The 19,938-nt window shown below is 53.6% G+C and overlaps 2 protein-coding genes across 3 annotated transcripts in view; both read left to right on the top strand.

The window, feature by feature from the left end:
• The first annotated feature begins 1,284 nt into the window (after nt 1–1,284).
• On the top strand, nt 1,285–7,382 carry Efnb3 (ephrin B3). 2 transcript variants are annotated; one of them, XM_075992032.1, is made up of 5 exons: nt 1,285–2,019; nt 4,100–4,392; nt 4,560–4,652; nt 4,747–4,851; nt 6,082–7,382. In XM_075992032.1, exons 1-5 carry the CDS (start codon nt 1,898–1,900, stop codon nt 6,396–6,398), a joined length of 930 nt encoding a protein of 309 aa, XP_075848147.1. In that variant the 5' UTR covers nt 1,285–1,897; the 3' UTR covers nt 6,399–7,382. The 2 variants fall into 2 exon arrangements, with proteins under 2 accessions (XP_075848147.1, XP_075848146.1); XM_075992031.1 differs by having other exon boundaries at nt 1,391–2,019; nt 5,272–7,382.
• Nucleotides 7,383–14,670: 7,288 nt separating this feature from the next.
• Nucleotides 14,671–19,938, top strand: part of Dnah2 (dynein axonemal heavy chain 2) — a 129,700-nt gene continuing 124,432 nt past the window's right edge. The window contains exons 1-2 of the mRNA XM_075992044.1: nt 14,671–14,747; nt 16,380–16,559. Of these exons, the coding sequence (XP_075848159.1) occupies nt 16,394–16,559 (166 nt within the window). The 5' untranslated portion in view covers nt 14,671–14,747; nt 16,380–16,393. The remainder of the gene's footprint in view (nt 14,748–16,379; nt 16,560–19,938) is intronic.

The following is a 19,938-nucleotide window of genomic DNA, read 5'->3' on the forward strand; positions in this document are numbered from 1 at the left end:
CAGTAGGTTCCTTTGTCCAGCATCTGTGGGGTCTGGCATATTGTTCCCAAAACCAGGGGTTGAGAGGTGGGACCAGGCAGGAGCCAATGAGGTGCTGAGCATGGTGTGAAGTCAAGCAGGTGGGGGTGGGGCCTCATACCATTGACTAGATGGTTGCTAGGCAACTTGGTAAACTGAGGAGCAAACCTGTTTGAAATCTCACTCCTGAGGTGGCTGCACCGGGGGTCAGGGTGAGCTGGCCTGAGCAGGGGCGGCGGGAGCTCAGTGGCAGACAGTTGAGTGTGACTGAGAGACTAAGCAGACAGTGACAACCAAGTCAGCGCTGATGGCTGCACACCGCACTGTTTACCGTCCTCCAGCTGCCGAGGGCAAGGGTGCAAGAACGCTGCCCCACTGCACCCTCTAGGCAGAGTCAAGGACACCCGTGAAGGAGTGAATGGAGAAACGCGGTGGCTTCCTGTTGGTCTCTAGAATGCAGCGCTGGGGCAAGGGGCTTGCTCCTTCAGCAGCGGCACTCGGCGTGCCTCTCCATCCTCCCACCCCCCTCCTCACACACCTTGTCAAACACCCAGAATGGGATTCTTTGAAGAGATGCTGTCAACGGGGGCCGTGGTGGGGACCTCAGTCAAAGGGAAAGGGGCTGCCTGTGGAGGATTGGGCAGGAAGGAGAGGAATGCCGCCCCTGCCGGGAGGTGCTGAAAGCCTTGCTTCTTACACCCAAGAAGGCAGCTCCTCCCTTCCCCCAGGATAATTGGAAACAGCCCTTCCTGTGGAGTACAGCTTTGGGGGTTATAGGTACCCCTTTTCCTCTCCCAGTCCCACTTCTCTCCATGATTACCTAAGAAGGGTCAAAATTTACTCCCTGTCTTCCACCTGATCCACAGGAAACAGCCAAGGGTCAGAGAAGCTGTGACAGAAGGGACCCTAAGAAAGGGGTTCAGAAGCTTAGGTTGTATTTTCGATTTTTCCTAAACTCCCCGTGTGACCTTGGGCAAGTCACGGGGTACTCTCTGAACCCGGGTAGCTCTGCCCCCTCCCACTTCGCACAGGTAGACCACCAACTTAGCTATACGCTCTATGAAGTGCTTCACCTTCAAGGTTATCATTACCCTCTCCAGGCCGCTCGGAAGCAGCGGTGTTTTGGGATGGAAGAGGAGCAGGCTGCGGGAGCAAAGGGGGAAGGTTTTTTGGGGCGGATAGGGCAAGAAGCTTTCTAGATGGTAGCGAGGAAGATTCCACCCGCTCGGGCAATCGGAGGGCAGGAAGGCAAGCAGAAACTCATCCAGAGACGGACACTGTGAGAGACAAAGGGGGCGTGAGAGCCCGCGCGGGGCAGCAAGGCGGGGTGGAGGACGGGAGGTGCGCGAGGTGAGGGAGGTGTGGGGGGCGTGGGCCGCGGGATGCGACGCCCGCTCCGACTGAGCTCCAGCTCCGGTTTTTCCCTCCACCATGCTCTCCCCCTCCCCGCCTCTCCTTTAACTCCCCCCTCCTGGGCTCGGGACTGGTTTCCTCCCTTAGCCTGCTGCCCTCAATCCCGGCGAGGCTGGGGCTCCGGCTCGGTGTCCCTTTCCTCGCTGCCTTGCCCGGCACCCCATGCCTCCCCCGCCCGGTCCTCGGCTCCCCATGTCCCCCACGTAGCCCGGCGCACAAATCCCGAGGTGCTGGCGCGTGGGCCGGGGGCGCGTAGGGCGCCTGCAGACGGCCCCTGCAAGGGTTCTTGTGGAGCTGAGCGCTCTGGAGCCCGGGCACAGGCACAGGAGAAAAAAGGGTCCTTGTGGGAGCTGGGGGTGATTAGCCACCCACCAGGGTGACTGGGGCTCCACAGCGTGGTAGCCACCCCTGGGGGGTGAGAGACTTTGGGGGAGTTGGTGCCCCGCCCCCAGGCCTTGGTAGGGTCATGGGGACCCCCCATTTTGGACCAGGGGGTGTGCAAGTCGGGGCCATACTGCTGCTAGGTTTTGCGGGGCTGGTGTCTGGACTTAGCCTGGAGCCTGTCTACTGGAACTCGGCAAATAAGAGGTGAGTGGCCTGGGACTGGGGAGACTCCAGCTCCCGTGGGTAAGGGATGTGGAAGCCTTGAGACTAAAGGGTTTGGATTCTGAGCTGGGAGGAGGCTGGCAAAAGGGTGCTGTAGCACTGAGGTGAGGTGACAGGTTACAAGACAGCAATGATCTTAGGAGCCAGACTCTGCGTCGCACAGAGCTGGATGTGGGCGGTGATACCGTGTGTCAGGAGTTTGGAGACCTCACAGGGGCAGAGAGAAAAAGTTCACGGGTAGCAAGAGGGCAGTGGAGTGGCTATTTGGATCTGTAGGAGACCTGTGTCATCTGGGTTGAAGGGAGCCTGGTTAATATCAGCTCTCAGGAGAGAGGTGCTGACTAGGTGCTGCTGAAGCACCGAGGGGAAGGGCAGGGATGCCCAGCTCCCAGGAGCACTCGGTGTTGGAGCTCACCATCCCAACTCGCCTTCCCAGCCAGAGTTAGTAGTGAAGGACTTGTCAGTTAGAGTATATTCCTGTCTCCCTGGTTTGGAGGACTCTTTCTAGGGTGATCCTTGAGCTTCCTCAAGCCCCTCTCCTTTCCCTCTTGCTGCTGGAGTCCCGAGGATACCATTGCCCTCTCCTGTTCTCCTGGCTGCAAACCTCCCATCAGGGACTCTTCCCTGGCATGCTTGCTTTGGGTTGAAAAGAGGCCAAGGGTCAGTCACGCAGGGCAGACAGGACCTGTGGGAGGTCATCTAAGTGATTTGCCTCCGTGGTGTTTTTCATGACCATCAGCATGAGAGAGTTCTGTTTCTGAAACTTCCCACTTCCCTGGGGAGGCCGCGAGAGGTCTTGGGAGGGAGTGGGCTTCGGAGTTCACCAGGTACTTGGTCTAATCCTAGCTCTGTGGCTTGCCGCTGTGCAGCCTTAGGCACATGACTTAACCTTTCTGAGTTTGTGTCTTCAGTCCTCGCAGCTATTAGGATTGGAGACGAGGTATTTGGACGTATTATGTGCTCATGAAAGGAGAGGTAGGAGCAGTTTTGTTTGTCTCCGTGTTTTGCTTTCTGGCCTCCCTGCCCTGTCCTAATCCTGGTATACCCTCTTCCTCCAATATCTTGGTAGGGGTAATCTCAGGCTCTCCCACCTGTCAGCAACTCCTGGCTGCAGCTTTGAGTAGCAGGTGTAGCTTGAGGGTATAAATTGGGGTATCCTGAGAGGGTTGAGAAAAGGCATTAGGGCGTCTGAGACTCTTTTGGGTGGTGGGTGGGAGCCTGGTCATTTGGGGTCTGGACAGATGCTGGACAACAGTCTCCTGGGACTCAGTTTCTACTGTGGATGTAGGGCAGGGCTTGCAGTGGCGGGCAAGTCGAGGCTGTGCTGGGCCTGTGGGTTCCCTAGCTTATTGGCCAGGGATCTGTGCTGGATTGTGTCAGTCATGGCCACAGAAGTCAACTACTTCAACTCCAAAGCAAGAGAGCACTTTCCTCAGAAAGTTTAAGCCCCAAGGTGGGATCAGGAAGGAGACTGATCTGGGTGGTCGGCCCCTGTACATTGGTTCTCATCAGCCCCATTTTGATCAATGCCAAACTGGCATTTGCTTCGTGTCTCGTTAACCGGCTAACTTGGAAAACTGGTCTGGATGCCCCCACACCCCCCTCAACCTCTATCTTGCCCCTTTTGCCCTGAAATCAGTGGTGGCCTGAAGGAGAGGGAGGTTCTACCCCCATGGTTGACTGCCATGGAATAGTGAAATCACCTGGGAGGGGTGGGCTGTGTGGTTCCAGAGAGGCCAGCTCCTTGGTAACTGGCATCCCGTTGCCATGGCAACGACACCGGCGATGGAGCGGGAGATGGCAGTGTGCATGTGGTGAGGGCGGGCTGAAGAGTGCATTTGGGCACACCAAGGGGCAGGAGACCTCTGAGCCTGGCCTCCTGCTGCTTCTGATGTGAGCTAGCAGGGCCCTTGGTGCCCGCGCCTACTGAACACAGGACTCAAACAAAGGGGATGGGTGGGAGCTAAGAATTGTTGTCCTGGAGGGTTGGGAGGGAGTGAGGGAAAGCTTTGGGTACCACACCCCTGACATTGCTTCCTTGTCTGCCTTGTCTTCCCTGTAGGTTCCAGGCAGAGGGTGGTTATGTGCTGTACCCTCAGATCGGGGACCGGCTAGATCTACTTTGTCCCCGGGCCCGGCCTCCTGGGCCTCACTCCTCTCCCAGTTATGAGTTCTACAAGCTGTACCTGGTAGGGGGTGCCCAGGGTCGGCGCTGTGAGGCACCCCCTGCCCCAAATCTTCTTCTCACATGTGACCGGCCAGACTTGGACCTCCGCTTCACCATCAAGTTCCAGGAATACAGCCCTAACCTCTGGGGCCACGAGTTCCGATCTCACCACGATTACTACATAATTGGTACTGCCAGGCAGAGGGCAGGGCCAATAGAGAGTCCTGGGATGGAGGGCGAGCAAGGGAGGACCACTGGAATCCACCTCTGTGCATCTAGTAGTGTCCCTCCAGGGCATGGGAAGAGACCCGGCTAGACCTGGAGTGCTGACTTCTTTGCCTGCTCTTGTTCTCAGCCACGTCAGATGGGACCCGGGAAGGCCTGGAGAGCTTGCAGGGAGGTGTGTGCCTCACCCGAGGCATGAAGGTGCTTCTGCGTGTGGGACAAAGTGAGTGGAGCTCGGGGACACCCGCTAGGAGCTGAGGGAGATTTAGGGAGTCCCTGTAAGTCAGCCCCCTCCTTTGTGTCTTCCCTATCTTCAGGTCCCCGAGGAGGAGCTCTACCCCGAAAACCTGTGTCTGAGATGCCCATGGAGAGAGACCGAGGGGCGGCTCACAGCCTGGAGCCCGGGAAGGACAGCCTACCAGGTAGGAACCAGGAGCCAGTCACTGCCTCCTCTGCTCTCAGACCCCAGCTGCCCTGCTGTCACCCCCTTCCGCCCTCCCTCTCCTGTTTTGGGGGCGGCGATACAGGAAAGAGGAGAGAGGATGGGAGGGTGGGAGGGAAGTGGAAGCCAAATGAGGAAAAGACTCAATTAGAACTAATTAGCCAAGTCAGTGCTTCAATCAGTGCTGTCAGAGAAGTGGGGGGACTACATGGCAGGAAGCTGTAAGCTGGACACCTGGATTTTGATCTGGGCCTGGGGGGAGGGAATGTGGGGTACCTAAAGGGCCTGGGCACTGCTGGGGAAGCCCATGATGGGGACCCCCAGGGCTGGGTGTATCCAAATATCCAGATGGTTCCTTCAGCCCCTACCCCTCTTTCCTCCTTCACCCCTTCCCTGCCAGGTGACCCCAACAGCAATGCAACCTCTCGGGGTGCTGAAGGCCCCCTGCCCCCTCCCAGCATGCCCGCAGTGGCTGGGGCAGCAGGGGGGCTGGCGCTGCTCTTGCTGGGCGTGGCAGGGGCTGGGGGTGCCATGTGTTGGCGGAGACGGCGGGCCAAGCCTTCGGAGAGTCGCCACCCTGGTCCTGGCTCCTTTGGGAGGGGAGGGTCTCTGGGCCTGGGTGGCGGAGGGGGGATGGGACCTCGGGAGGCTGAGCCTGGGGAGCTAGGGATAGCCCTGCGGGGTGGTGGGGCTGCAGATCCCCCCTTCTGCCCCCATTATGAGAAGGTGAGTGGTGACTACGGGCACCCTGTGTACATTGTGCAGGATGGCCCTCCCCAGAGCCCTCCAAACATCTACTACAAGGTATGAGGGTTCCTCCCTCCTGGCTTTCCTCAATCCAGCCCTCCACGGGGTGCTCCTCCAGTTTAATTCATGGTATGAGGGACACCTGCGCCATAACCTTGGCCCCCCTTTGCCCCACCAGCTCCTCGGCTCTTCCTGGCTATCACCCTCTTCAGCAATTTTAGGATCCCGTAAGACTTGACCACACCTCTTCCTGCCCTCCCTCACCCTCGTCTGGCTGTGGGCACCCTCTAGTCTCTGCCTCTTGGGGAAGGGGGCACAGGCTCAGCCTCCTTTAATCACGACACAGGTGTCCTTGTTCCCTCGCCCACCCGGAGTAGGGGTGGGACAGTCTGTCTTTTGGTTGGCACCTCTTTCTGCCTCTCACAGTTTCTCCTCTATCTCTTATTCTCTCTCCTGTCTCTAGGTCTGTTTTCCCCCTCTTCCCTAGCACCCTCCTCATCCCATCTCCTTCACCCTCTTGGCTTCTTGTCCCGTGCCTCTCACGCGTGTCCTGGGTTGGGGCCTCAAAGCGTCTCTCCCCTCGGCTCTTGGCCCTTCCCAACTTTCCATATCAACTGCTCCCCTCAGTCCGCCCAAAGTGGGGGCTTTTGGGGGGAACACAGGGCCTCTTTCCCTGCCCTTCTGTGTCCTTACTCCAGCCATTTGGGGTGGTTGGGTCACAACTACTACCATGAGAAGTGTCCTGTTATGTCCAGTGGGGACATTATGGCCTTGATCTGATGCCTGATGGGAAGTGATCAGATCAGATGATCTGATCAGATGGGAAGTGACTCGCTCCAGACAAGAAGTGGCCAGGCCTGGACAGAAATGGCCTGGGAGGTGGCAGAAGGAGTAACAGCAGGAACTGGAAGTGCCTTCATCCAGGACAGGAAGTCGCCCTCCTGAAATAGGAAGTGGTCTGGCTGGAATTCCAAGTGGCTTAGTCTGGGGAGATGGTGGGGTGGGGGTGGGGGCATGGAGAGTGGCTGGTTCTTACCCTGTGGAGAAGGGGCAGGAGGGACTTCCTGTTTTAGGAGGAAGCTGGAACTTACCACTGTGAGAGGACGAATGTGGACTGAGAATTTTCTAGGTTCTCAGTGGCACTTCCCAGGATCTCCCTTCCCTTGTGCTCTGTGCGATTTTTAGGACAGCTAAGATGACTGCCAGCTACTGTGGCAGGCCCAGTTTGTCTTGTTCTCCCCTGACTGTACCCCAGTATAATCTCTGTTGGTCAACAGGACCCCCCCAAGAACCCACATGTTCTCCCCAGTGACCAGATGGCTGTCTTGTTCATGCCTTTCTCCCTTCAAACCCAACACAGCACCTTCTTAGTGACCAAGAGGTGGTCTAGCGACTGGTCTAGCTGATGGCAGTTATTAGCACTGGTTGCTGTTTCCATAGTGACAAGCCTATACCTCTTCCTACTCTTTAGTGCACAATGGGCTGTTGCCTCAGTTTCCTCCCAGCTCAATTTTATTAGATCAAAGCTGCCCTTAGGCACCAAGTTGGCCACCTTAATCACCAACTGAAATGGTTGCTTCGTCCACCAGAGGTCATTTCATCTCTCTGGTGCTGTAGTTCCTAGCTCCTTCCAGGGAACAGGAAGTTGATATTGCCATGGGGGAGGTGGCGGGTTACGGCCGTCACCTCAATAGTTTTACTGTAAAAGGGAAATTTGAACAACAGAAAACAGAAAAAAAAAGAATAAAAAACTTTAAAAGTTGCTGAGAAGGCTGGAGATTGACTGATGGGAATCTGGAAGGCAGCGTGGCTTTCACGCTTGGGGTCAGCAGAGGGTTGGTCCCATGGAACCAAGGGGCCTGGGTTGGAGTGAAGTGGGAAGTTATGGAGAGGGAATCATGGTGGCCTCAGAAGGCCGAAGGAGGCAGCCACCTGTAGAGAGGGCCTGCTGGAACACTCAAATAACAGCAAGTGCCAGTACTGTTCATATGGGCTGTGTCGGGGGTGGGCACCAAGCTACCAAGCTAAAGCAAAGCCCTGGGGAGAGGACACAAGTCACCGTTAGCATCACTGTGGTAAAAATGGTCTCGTGAAGGTCTGTTTCCTACCTCCCCTCCTCAAGGTACCTCTGACTTGGGAGTTTTGCTGTTGGGGACTCGTGTGACTGAAGGAATAGGGCTGAAAAGAAAATTGTAGAAAGAACACAGGGACCCAGGCATCAACTGTGGCTGCTTATACACCCAGCCCCAAGCTCTTCTCCCCGAAAAGCCCAGGTGCCCATCCCCCTAGACTCAACCCCATTCTCCAACCACAAAAGCTGCCGTCAGGAGCATCACTGGGGCGAATCAGCGGGGGTCACAACCTCTGCCCTGGCTGCCCTCCCCTGACTTAAGGTTCCCTCCCACTGTCTCCCATCTGCCTAGAGGTCAAGGGGTCCCCCTTCCCCTCTGTTCACAGAGACCCCTACCCATCTCAGCAAGATGCCTGGGTCCTCTGAAGGATAGGTACGAAGGGAGGGGAGTTGAAAATTGGGAGACCAGGTACTGGGCTGGGTGAAATTTCCTCTTGCCTTCTGAGTCCACACTGAAGCTGCCCAAAGTGGGGAGGCTCGAGGGGCTTGGAAGGGCTGGTCCCTGGCCCTTAGTGGGGGTTGGTTGTCTTGGAAACATCCCCTTCTCTACACAATGGGAAGCCCCCCTCAGCCTCCCGCGTGGATGGAGCCGACAGCCCCATCGCTGGCTATCAGCCTCAGGGACTTGGCAACCGTCACTATGGCAACACAGAGCCCAGCAACAGGGCCCACTGAGAAAGGGAGGGGTCCAAGACTGGGGCAGGGCTGTGAGTGTGAGGGGACAAGGGTTCTGAGAGTCCCCTTGACACATCCAGAGGTGCAGGTGGATACAAGAGGGAAGAGAAGTGGAGATAAATAGTCTCTGTGACAAACATCTCACCAAAGCAGCCAAGACATCATAACACGCTGAGAGACAGGAAGACACCTGGGGACAGATGCACAGCTGGGGAGAGAAACAGCACAGACTGCACAGCGCCCTGGGACACACCCCCTCTGAGCACTGGCATCCACAGACCCCCTGCCAACCACCTGACATTCACAACACCTACAGCCTCTCACATGCGCAGTGACTTGCGTGTTGTTTTTTAAGCTATTTGAAAATGCTGGTGACTTCCACATAGAACCACACATGCCATCTGTTGACTTTCTGGATACAAGTCCACAAACACACTCCCAGGGTAACAACCATGACAAGAATAGATGGGCAGGAAGATACTCATTCGTCCATTTGTTCATTCAGTCACTCCACATCCTGGCTACTGTGTTCCAGGTGCCACTTCAGCGTCGAGTGCTAAGGCAGAGACCCTGCTTCATGAAGTCACATTTTTTTTGTTGTTATTTAATGCGTTTATGTCCCCCTACATAGTGCTAGTGTCAAACCTAGGGCCTTGGATATACGTGGCAATTACTATACCACTGAGCCACACCCCCAGCCCTGAAGACTTTTTTGTTTAAAATTTTGTGAGCATTTTTGCCTGCATGTGTATATGTGCATCCTGTCTGTGTCCCATCCCTGGGGAGGTCACGAGGGCATCTAATGCCCTATAACTGGAGTCACGGCCAGTTGTTGAGCCTCATGGGGGTTCTGGGAACCAAACCTGGATCCTCTGCAAAAGCAGTAAGTGCTCTCAGCCACTGAGACATCTCTCTAGCCTCCCTTCCACCTTTATTTGAGATAGCATCTCACTCTGCCCAAGATGCCTAGAGCTGTCTGTTGTCTGATTTTCAGACAGGGTCTTAGCTGGGTGATGGTGGCACACACCACTAATCCCAGCACTTGAGAGGGAGAGGCAGGTGGGTCTCTGAGTTAAAGGCTAGTCTGGCCTGTGGAGTGAGTTTCAGGACAGCTAGGACCACACAGAGAAACCCTGTCTTGAAAAACCTTCAAAACAAACAACACCCCCCACCCCACAACACATATACACCAGCAGAGTTTTAATATATCAATCAGGATGGCCTGGAACTCAGAGGTCCACCTGGCTGTGCTTTCTGAATGCCGGGATTAAAGGGGTGCAGCTCCATGCCTGGCCTGTGTTTAGCTTTTGAAGTCTTTCTTTCTTTCTTTCTTTCTTTCTTTCTTTCTTTCTTTCTTTCTTTCTTTCTTTCTTTCTTTCTTTCTTTCTTTCTTTCTTTCTTTCTTTTTCTGTGTAAACAGGGCTTCTCTGTGTAACAGAACCCTGGCTGCCCTGGAACTCGCTTTGTAAACTACACTGCCCTCGAGCTCAGAGATCCACCTGCTTCTCTGCCTGGGATTAAAGACGTGTGCCACCACACCCAGACTGAAGTCCACATTTTGATGGGGAACAGCAAATTGCAATTTTATCATGAAAACAAACGTCGAGTCTGAGATGGGAAGAGTTAGAAGCCAGCCTGGACTACAGAGTGGGCGAGGCTATAGGGTGGGCAAGGCTATAGGGTGGGCGAGACTACAGGGTGGGCGTGGCCATAGGGCGAGCGAGGCTATAGAGTGGGCGTGGCTATAGGGTGGGCGAGGCTATAGGGTAGACGAGGCTACAGGGTGGGCGAGGTTACGGGGTGGGCGTGGCTATAGAGTGGCAAACAAAACAAGATCAAACCATCAAAACCCAGAGTAACAGGGTAAACCTTTCAGATTTGGAGGGTCCCTGTGAGACAGCCAGGAACTGCAATGGGAAAGGCCCACCAGGCAGAGAGAAGAACAGGCCCAAAGGAAGAGAAAAATTTGATGTGTTTGATAGTAGTAAGGACATCTTCCTTATTTTTGTTCCAGGTAGTTCCTGTCTCTCCCTAGCCTCAGCCCAAGGGGCAGAAAGTCACTTCAAAAAGCTAGTCTAGTCATGAGTGGTGGCACACACACCTTTACTCTGAGCACTCAGGAGGCAGAGGCAGGTGGATCTCTGAGTTTAAGGCCAGCCTGGTCTACAGAGTGAGGTCCAGGACAGCCAGGGCTACACAGAGAAACCCTGTCTCAAACAAACAGAAAGGAAAGCAGAGCAGCTGATTAGCTTGTTCCTCCCTCTCCTCCCCTTTGTTTCCTGTGTGTGTTCAAATCCTGGGAGGACAGGGTGATGCTTGGAGTTTTTGGGAGCCCATGACACAAAATCCTGAGCAGGAAGCTGAGTGTGGTGGCAAGAGTTTATAATCCCAGCACTTGGAAGGTGGAGGAGGCTTGTGAGCTGGAGGCCAGTGTGCCCTATGAAGCGAAACCCTATCTCAAATAAGTAACAAAACAAAATAAAAACGAAACGAAAAAAGCCATGCCTAGAGTGGGCATGCAGAGCAGAATTAAAAGAAGCAAGTAGGCTAGGGACCTTGATGTTAAAGCTGCCTTTCCCAATAGCATAAGATCAAGGGCATCCTGGGGGCTGAGCTGCCAAGATACAGGCTTTGCCATCCTTTGCAGCTTAAGGGATACAACTTCCACCCATTTGGGGCATGGCTTGCTTTGGAGAATACAGAGATGGGGTGAGGAGTTGCAATAGAAATTTCTCTTTAAGAATGTGTGTGTGGGTGGGGGAAGCATGCATGCCATGATGTGTGTGTGTGGTGGGGAGCATGCATACCATGGTGTGTGTGTGGAGGGCAGAGACCAAGCTGCGGGAGCTGGTTCTTTCCTCCTGTCATGTGGGGCTCCAGGCTTTGCAGCAGGTGCCTTTACCCTGGTGAGCCAGCCCACCAGTCTGCAATACAAATGCCTGGTGGAGAATGTTTGATGTTACAAGTGAGATTTAAGTTAGAATGAAGAAGGAGCGGGGATTTCCTAAAGGGAAAGTGGGCACTTACAGACATGGGGCTCCCCCTTCCCAGAGAGAGGTTCAATGTCAGTGGGCAGGCTGGAAAAGGGGCTGCAGGGTGGTTTAGAGGTAGGGTGCTTGGCTTGCCTGGGTCTAGAGCGGGTAGGTTAGGGGCTAGCAAGAGGACTCTGTGGGTGCCAAGGGTCATGCATGGCAGGGCAGGTGAGGTGTGGAGGGAGTTCGAGGCCACCAGGTTCCAGGTACCTGTGGTTCTCATGAGGGAACCGAAGCAGTTCATTTTCTGGTTCTCCCTCTTCCCTGTCACCGTCAGGAACTCAGCTCCCCCAATGGCACTGACTGGTGGGGTGGGGGCCCCCAGGAGCAGCCTCGGGGGCAGCAGCTGGTGAGCCGGGAAGAATCTGTGTGCTCAGCAAACAGCAGCCTGAGTGCCCAAGGGCTGCCTCCTCCCTCATCAATCAGCCTTGGCCAAATGTCCCTGCATTCCCACCACCCCAAGGGGACTGGGGCTGGGCCAGGGTCCCCAGGGGAGTGAGAAGGGGATGGGTGTGGGGAGCTGGGGTGGGGCTTAAGGTTTCCACCCATTAGCCTGTGTTCTCTTCTCTTTGGAAGCCCTCAGTTCTTCAGGTCTTGGAAAGACTCTTGCCTGGCCCCTGCCACTGTGGGGGCATCAGCTACAAATCACCTGTGGGGGGCTGCTGGTGGAGAAAAGGGGAGAGGGATGAGCTGGGGTTATAGAGGAACCCGCTCTAGTTCTCACGGGACTAGCCCAGGGATGGTCAGCAGGGAGGTTGCTGGCACAGAGACCCTGTCTCCCAGACTGGCCTCTTTCCTGATGGATGCTCTGGTCATCCAGTGGAGACTCCGACCCCTTGAACATCTGTCTTCCCACCTTCTCAGCACCCAAACCTCATGCCCTGCTTCCTACTAAGATCTAGAGGTATAGCACCCCACTTCACCCCAAATTTGCTATTACCCACTGGGGACTGTGACTTGTAGATCTTAGCCTCTGGCTCCCTCTCCCCCTCAGCCCTTACTCCCCTCAGGGACCCAGGCGTCCTGCCCACTCCATTCACCATAGTAACCATTCTTCTTGGAGTTGCTTAAGACTTTAATATCATTTCATTAAGTCAGTAAGTTCAGGGAAGGTTGGGAGTACAAAGGGACAAGGAGTGGGCCAAAACGGACCAAGGTAGGGGGGAAGACAGGAAGAGGCCCCTCTTCTCCGTGGAGATGGCTCTGAGAAATCAAATATTGACAGTGAGAGAGCAGGCCTTATTAAATCTGGGGCAGGGGTGTGTGGGGGTTGCTGTGGGAATGGCCGGATGCCTGGGTTCCGAGGTTGATGCAGGTTCTGGGAGAGAAGCCAATAGTTGGAAGGATGCACTCAGGATAAGGGACTCTAAGGTACAAATGGTCAGTCCCTATCCTGGATGTGCTTGGGCTTGCCACTCTGTCTCAGCTGTCCCCCAGAGCCCCTAGGGACAAGTCCCCATCACAGCTGTGGCTGCCCCTTCATCCTTCCCTCTACCTCCACCTCTGTTGATGAGCTTCGGCAGCGTTTAATCGGATTGAGCAGTAATTAGCAAAGCAAGATGTTTGATTACCTCTTTAGCATAATGTGGGGGGCTGGGATCCCTAGGCACAGCCACAGTTGAGAGGGGAGTCAGAAGAGAAAAGGGGTCTATGCAAAGTTCCTTTCCCTGAGGGATTTGTGAACCTGCCCTTGAGGCTCCCCACCCTAAGCCTCCCCACCCTAAGCCTCCCCACAAATTCCCAGTCCTTTGGGACTTTTCCCTTGGGATTCTGGCCAGCCACATCACCTCTCTCTGCCATCTGGTTGGAAGATTACCTATGTGTTCTAGCTCAGCCCCGTGTTCCTTCAGCCCCTACTTCAGCAACAGGAGTCTGGGCTGGGCCGGAAGACCACACGAATCAGAGCCCAGACAGAAACCCATCTTCAGGATAATTGTGGTAGCCAGATGTGGTGGCACACCCCTGTAATTCTAGCACCCAGAAGGCAGATGCAGGACTAAATGTTTGGGAGTTTGAGGCCAGCTTGAGCGAATGGCGAAGGCGGTGGTGTGTGTAACGGAGGAATTGTCAATTATGGAATGATGGTGGGTCGGGTCAGGATGTGGATAAATACATTGGCCTTCAGGAGCACGAGGGACTGCCACTTCCGGCAGGACTAGACTGGCAAAATGAGACCTGTCAGGTGTGAAAATGGGGGAAACTGGGGTGCTAGTTTCTCTTCCCATCCAGCAAAGAAAATGTCATCAATTTAGCTCCTCATGGAAATGCAATCAGCGGGCCCGCTGCTGGCTTTGTCTTAATTAGGCACTATTGATGGAAGCAGGGAGGGCGCCTCCCTATTCCCATGATTCTGCTTCCTCGCGGCATTTCCCACGTCTCCCTAAAGCGTCTCGCGACCCCGGGCACAGCTGTTTTTTTTTTTTTTTTTTTTTTTTCGCCTTCCAGCCACCAGGACGCATGGCGCCCCCTAGCACCCGCTCAGGTCTGCCCCTCCAGCGCTCTCCAAACGGCGCTGGGACGCAGCCTTTGTTCCTATGGAGAGCAAAGCTCCTCCCCGGCTGGGTCACCTTCCCCGGGGAGTCCCGCCTCTTGTTCGCCCCCCAAACCAGCCACGCTTTTAAAAGCCAATCCTCAGATTCAAAAAAATTCCAGTTCCAGCCTTCACCCGTTTCCCCCGCCCCGTGCCTCCCAGCAACCCTAGACCCCAATCCGGGCTAAGAAGAGGGAGCAGCAGGAGGGCAGGGGTGCTCCATCCCCGGTTTTTCCCCTGGACCCAGCTGCAGCCCTGGCTGCCTGGAAATCCTGGAGAGCTTTCTAGAAGCCGAACGAGCCTCACAGGCGAGACCCCGAGCGCCACCTGCTGGACCCGTGCAGGCCGGAGCCCATACACCTGGGGCCAGGGTCTGGCGTTTGGGTCCCCCGTCTTTTCCACGTCCTGCGAGACGGTGTCACATTGTTTTCAGTCCCAGCCCTTCCAGCTTAGTCTTCAAATCCAGCCCGGAGCCGTACCCCGCACCTTCGGCCCCCAGATTTAGTAGCTGTCGAAACCCTAGGCACCCTTGCCCTATAGTCTCAGGTCCACGCGGGAAAGACTCTCGTGGGGTGGGGCCACAGAGCAGTGCGCCTGCGCAGTGCCCGCAGGTTCCGCAGACCCACCACTTACTTTCCCTGCCCCGGGTTGCCATGGCGACGCGTGCAAGCAGGAGCGGGCTCGGGAGGGCCACGCGGGGCAGCTTCTTGGTTGGTGTGACCCAACCGTCGGTCTTGGGAGGAAAGGGTCGGCGTTGTGAGGTGTGTGTCGGGGCAGAGGGAAGGAAAGAATGCTGGGGAGAAGGGGCAGCTGTAGGGCAGGAGCAGCAGCTGTGGAGAAAGCAGGAACTGGGACAGAGAGGGCCTGGGAAGGGACATCTGGTGGGGCAAGAGGAAGAGGAGCAGTTAGGGGTGCAGTCAAGATGGGGCAGTTGTGTGAGGGAGATACTGCCAACTGGTGACCAGTTTGGGGAGCGGGCGGGCCCTGAAGTATTTTTTAGCAACCCCAGGTAGTCCCGGACTGGGACAGTTCTTCCTCATGCCTGTAGTGTGGGCCCCACTATGATGTCTCCCGAGGCTCCAGTTTGAGGCTCTGCAGAGCTAGACGTTTCCCCTGAGGCTGATGAAGGAAGCCGCATTCTTGTAGTTGGTTTTATTGATTTGTTGGCCTAACGGAACGGTTTTCCTTGGAGCAAAGTACAAATGCTTCAAGTTTGAAATTCATAACCCATGATCAATGCCTGTGGCAGCCTGTGGGAATGAGGAGGGGAAGCCACAGGTGGCTGCCAGGCCCTCGCTGAAGGAAGAGGGAGTGCCCAGGATGCTAAAGTGTGTTCCTGGGGATTCTGGGTCCTGCCAGGGTTGCTCCCCCCCACCCTTTTATTTGAGCACCGACAGGGTCTTTCTCGTGTCCTCAATTCCTAGCCACCATTGCACAATCTGAAATTCATTATTTGGGTGGCTTTTGCGCTCTGTCTTGGTCCCAGACTGTTCTCAAGGACTTTTGGAATCTAGTGACCCTGCTGTTCTGTACTTGGTGTAGACTTAACTGCCGGGGCTTAAGAATTCACAGCACACACAAAACAGGATCCCCACCCCTTAGGAGTTAAAAACTAAAGTTTTGTGCAAATGTTGTTCTTTGTTTCAGGCTGTGGAGATTTTAGTGTGGGTAGGAGGAACACTTCTCTATTTAAATAGGGAAGAAAGGAGGCACCCAGGAAGGTCGGCTGGGTTTGAGTCAGTGCCTCAACCCAGTGACAAGGACAATGGGTGGAAACTGTGGGGTCCCTATTCCCACTTCATGGGCCTTCTCTTATTCAGGATCCTGTAAGGTGGTGTGGCTGAAGGTTTGGGTGAACATACCTCAGCTTTGTTCCTGATGATTGAACACTTCCCATACTCCTCATTAGCGGGGTGTTTGTTATCTTAAAAAAAAAAAGATTTATTTTAGTTTATGTGCACACATTTGTATGCAAACATGCATGTGGGTACCAGGGATTGAACTCAGATCATCAGTCTTGTTGGCAAGCACCTTTTCTTACTGAACCATCTGACCTGTCCCAGGCTTTGATTTTTATTCTGATTCTTTGGAGAAATTTGGGTTATCCCAGGGAAAAAAAGCAAGGACTCCATGGTCCCGCTCCCTTTTTAAATTCAGTGCTTGAAGTCTAACCCTGGCTTTGCACATTTTAGGCAAGCACTTTACCGTAACCCACAGCTTCGAGGTTCTGTTGGGTATAGGCCCTGAGTGCATAGCAGGATGTCAGTGTCCCCAGAAAAGATGATCATCTTGGGTGTCTCACTCGGTCTCTGAATCCAAAAGTGACTCTGTCTGTTGGGAGGCTGGATTAGGGTGGGTCTGGGGGTGGACTTGTGGCACCCATGTACCTGCAGGTTTTGCCTTCAAGATGTCTAGCAAAACTGAGAAGAAGCGAAAAGTGGGTGGCCGGGGAGGTGCCAGGGCAGGCCGAGCTGGCCGAACTGTTCAATCTGCTGTGCCCACGGGAGCTGCTGAGGCTGCCCTGCTCTCTTCTGCCCCAGAGCCAGAGCCTGAGTCCACCAAGGAGGAGTCTGGTGAGTACTCGCTGTAGCAGAAGATACTTAGAAATGCAGGCCAGGGAAGACTGGAGAGGCTTCTCGAAGAGACAAGGTCTCTCTGTGTAGCTCTGGGTAGTGTCAAACTAGCTATGTAGACCAGGCAGGCCTGGAGCTCAACAGAGATCTTCCCGTCTTTGCCTTACACATCCTGGCATTAAAGGTGAGCACCACCATGCCCAACTCAGGAGTGTCTTGGGGCTGGGGAGCAGGACCAAGAAGCAGGCTAATGTGACATTGTATCTTAAGACTTCAGCAGAACCTCTGCCCTACTCATTTCTGTTTATTCTTTTCTTTTTATATGTGCACGTGTCTCCTTCCTGGCCAGCCTCCTATTTATTCTGTCTTAAATTTCCCATCAGCGTACCAGGAGTTCACCAGCCAATGCTTTCTCTAGCCTCTTCCTCATTTCAAGTGTTCTGGCTGTTCCCACCCCACTGTAGAGGGTTTGATCTCTTCCTTTTTCCTATTTTCACCCTGGGTGGCAAAACAAATAGTGTTTTTCTTCCATTAAGCCCATCACCATGGAGACCCAGCCTGCTTTGCCACCCTTTGAATCCTAAGCCGGGCTGACGCCTTCCACCATCTGTTGAAAGCTCCTGTGTTTTCTTCCTCATCTTGGCAGAGACTTGGTGGATTGTGGAGGTTCAGGTTCAGGGTGACAGGAAAAGAAGCCTACATGGAAGGAACAAAGAGTTTAAATAGGCTGCCTCTCATGGATTTGCTCCTGGAGCCAGCGTGGTTGGAGGGCTTGGGGGGCTTGGTTGCCGCCAATCGTCTTCCCTTTAGATCTCTGTCCAACGGACATGAGACAGCAAGCCAGGTGTAACCCTCACCTTTCGAATGGGGTTCGCTGATATTGTTAGTATCCTGTAAGGAAAGAGAATCTTCAGCTTGTTTTTTTTTTTTTACATTTATTTATTTAATAATGATGATTATTATTTTATTATATGTATGAGGGTCTTGCTTGCATGTTTGTCTGAGCACATCACATGTGTGTCTTGTGCCTGAGGAGGCCAGGACATCGGATCTCTGGAACTCGAATACAGACTGTGAGCCCCCATGTGGCTGCTGAAACCAAACCTAAGTTCTCTGGAAGAGCAGCCAATGCTCTTAACTCCTTGAGTAATCGCTCCAGCCCCTCTTTATTACACTACTTATTCTGTATTTAGTGTGTTGTGTGTGTGTGCCTGCTCATGTCACGGTGAATATGTAGAGGCCAGAGGACAGCTTGTGGGCCTTGATTCTTCCCTTCTGCAACATGGGTTCTAGGATCAAACTCAAGTCCTCACGTTTGGTGCCAAGCACCCTTATCTGCTGATCCGTTTCCCCACCCCCTCTTCCTCCAGTGTTAAGGGTCTAGTCCAAGGCCTCATACATGTCAGGCAAGTGCTCTACCACTGAGCTATATTGCCAGCTAGTATCCTCCTGTACTGGAAATAGACTTGGGGCTGTGGGCATGCTAGCCCCCCCCCCCCCCCACTGAGGTGGGGGTTTTCCCAGCAGGGCTTTGAACTCTTTATCTTTCTTTTTCAGTCGCCCAGGTTCTGGGACTATAGACCCGAGCCACCATCCCTAGATCCTTACTAGTATTAATATTGGTAGTTAAGAGATTGAGCGCAGATCTAGGGGAAAGGCCCATGAAACCCCTCTAGGCTCTAGCATTACAGACGAGTGCAGCGATATCGCCTCTGATGGGTCATGTGCTCAGTTAAAAGCAGTTTAAATTTGGCTGGCTCCACGAAGCCTGCTACCAGGGGAGCCAGGGGAGGCAGCAGGGAAGGTGTGGTTTGGAGAAAATCTGAGAAACAAAGGGGAAATACTTCAAAATGGATGCACCAGCCTCCAGACACCACAGAAAACTTCTTTTTTAAAAAACTTTTTTCCTTTCTTTTTAATGTTTGTTTTGAAACAGGGTCTCTATATGTAGTCCTGCCTGTCCTGGAGCTTGCTGTGTAGACCAGGCTGGTCTTGAAGGAACGAGAGATCCACCTGCTGGGATTAAAGACATGCACTGTCATACCTGGCTCTTAAAAGCTTTTACCCGTTAAAAAATTATTTATTTTTTTAAAGGCTTTTAATTGTGAGTGTGTGAGTGTGTGTGTGTTTGTGTACACGAGTACGGTGTCAGAGGAAGCCAGAGAGTGCCTTACTCTCTGGAGTCGGAGGCATAGGTAGTTATAAGCCATTTTATGTGCGTGCTGGGAACTTGGGTCCTCGTCAAGAGCAGTTTATTTTCTTAACCCCTGAGACATTTCTTTAGATTCCCTTACTTTAAAAAACAATGACATCTCTTTACATATGTGTGTTGTATGTGTGTGCATACATGGGTGTGGAGGCCAGAGGTGGACAACATTGGGTGTCATGCTCAGTCACTCTCTTCTGCTTCTTCTTATTAATAGTTCAGACAAGATCTCTCAGTGAACCTGTGGCTTGCTGGTTGGCTAGACTGGCTCTCTAGCAAGCCCTAGGGATGCTTTCATCTCTGCTTCCCCAACAATGGAGTTCTAAGGGTGCACACCCAGCTGTTCACATGGGTGCTGGAGATCCAAGCACAGGTTTGCACAGAAAACTCTTCCCTGACCGAATCCTCTCCAGCTCCCAGACAGCCTTTTTATATTGTGGTGGGGGCAGGGCTGGAGAGATGGTTCAGAGATTGCGGGCTTGTACTGATCTTGCAGAGGACCTGGGTTCAGTTCCTTGTACTAAGTCAGGTGACTCCCAACTGCCTGTAACTCTGGCTCCAGGGCATCAGCTCTCTTCTGGACTGTAAGGATACATTCTTAGGCACATGTGCATACACACACACACACACACACACACACACACACACACACACAATCTTAAAAATAAATTTCCTGGCTAGAAAGATGGGTCAGCAGTTAAGAGCACTGACTGCTCTTCCAGAAGACCTGGGTTTGATTCCCAGCACCCACATGGTGGTTCATAACTGTAACTCCAGTTCCAGGGGATCTGATGACTTCTCTCTTCCATAGCCACCAGGTACACATGTAGTACACAGACATACATTCCGACAAGACACCCACACACATAAAATAATAATAAATAAATAAAATTTAGAAATTAAGTTCTCTTCTTTATGGTACTGGGAGTTGAACCCTGGGCATGGGCACACATTCTACCTTTGAGCTACACCCTGAACCCTCATGTCCTTTCCTTAGGTTTCCTTCAGTTACCAGTAATAGGAAAATTCTAGTCAGGTTTATAGTTGCTTTTCTGTATGTCTGAAAATCTCTAACGAGGAACAGGGAAGATGGCTAGGAGGTTAAAGGCAGTTGCCTCCAAGCCTGGTGACCCGAGTTCACCTTTGGGACACATGGCAGAAGGCAAGAAGCAA

This window comes from Microtus pennsylvanicus, chromosome 11 (assembly GCF_037038515.1).
Source record: "Microtus pennsylvanicus isolate mMicPen1 chromosome 11, mMicPen1.hap1, whole genome shotgun sequence".
Lineage (NCBI taxonomy): Eukaryota > Metazoa > Chordata > Mammalia > Rodentia > Cricetidae > Microtus > Microtus pennsylvanicus.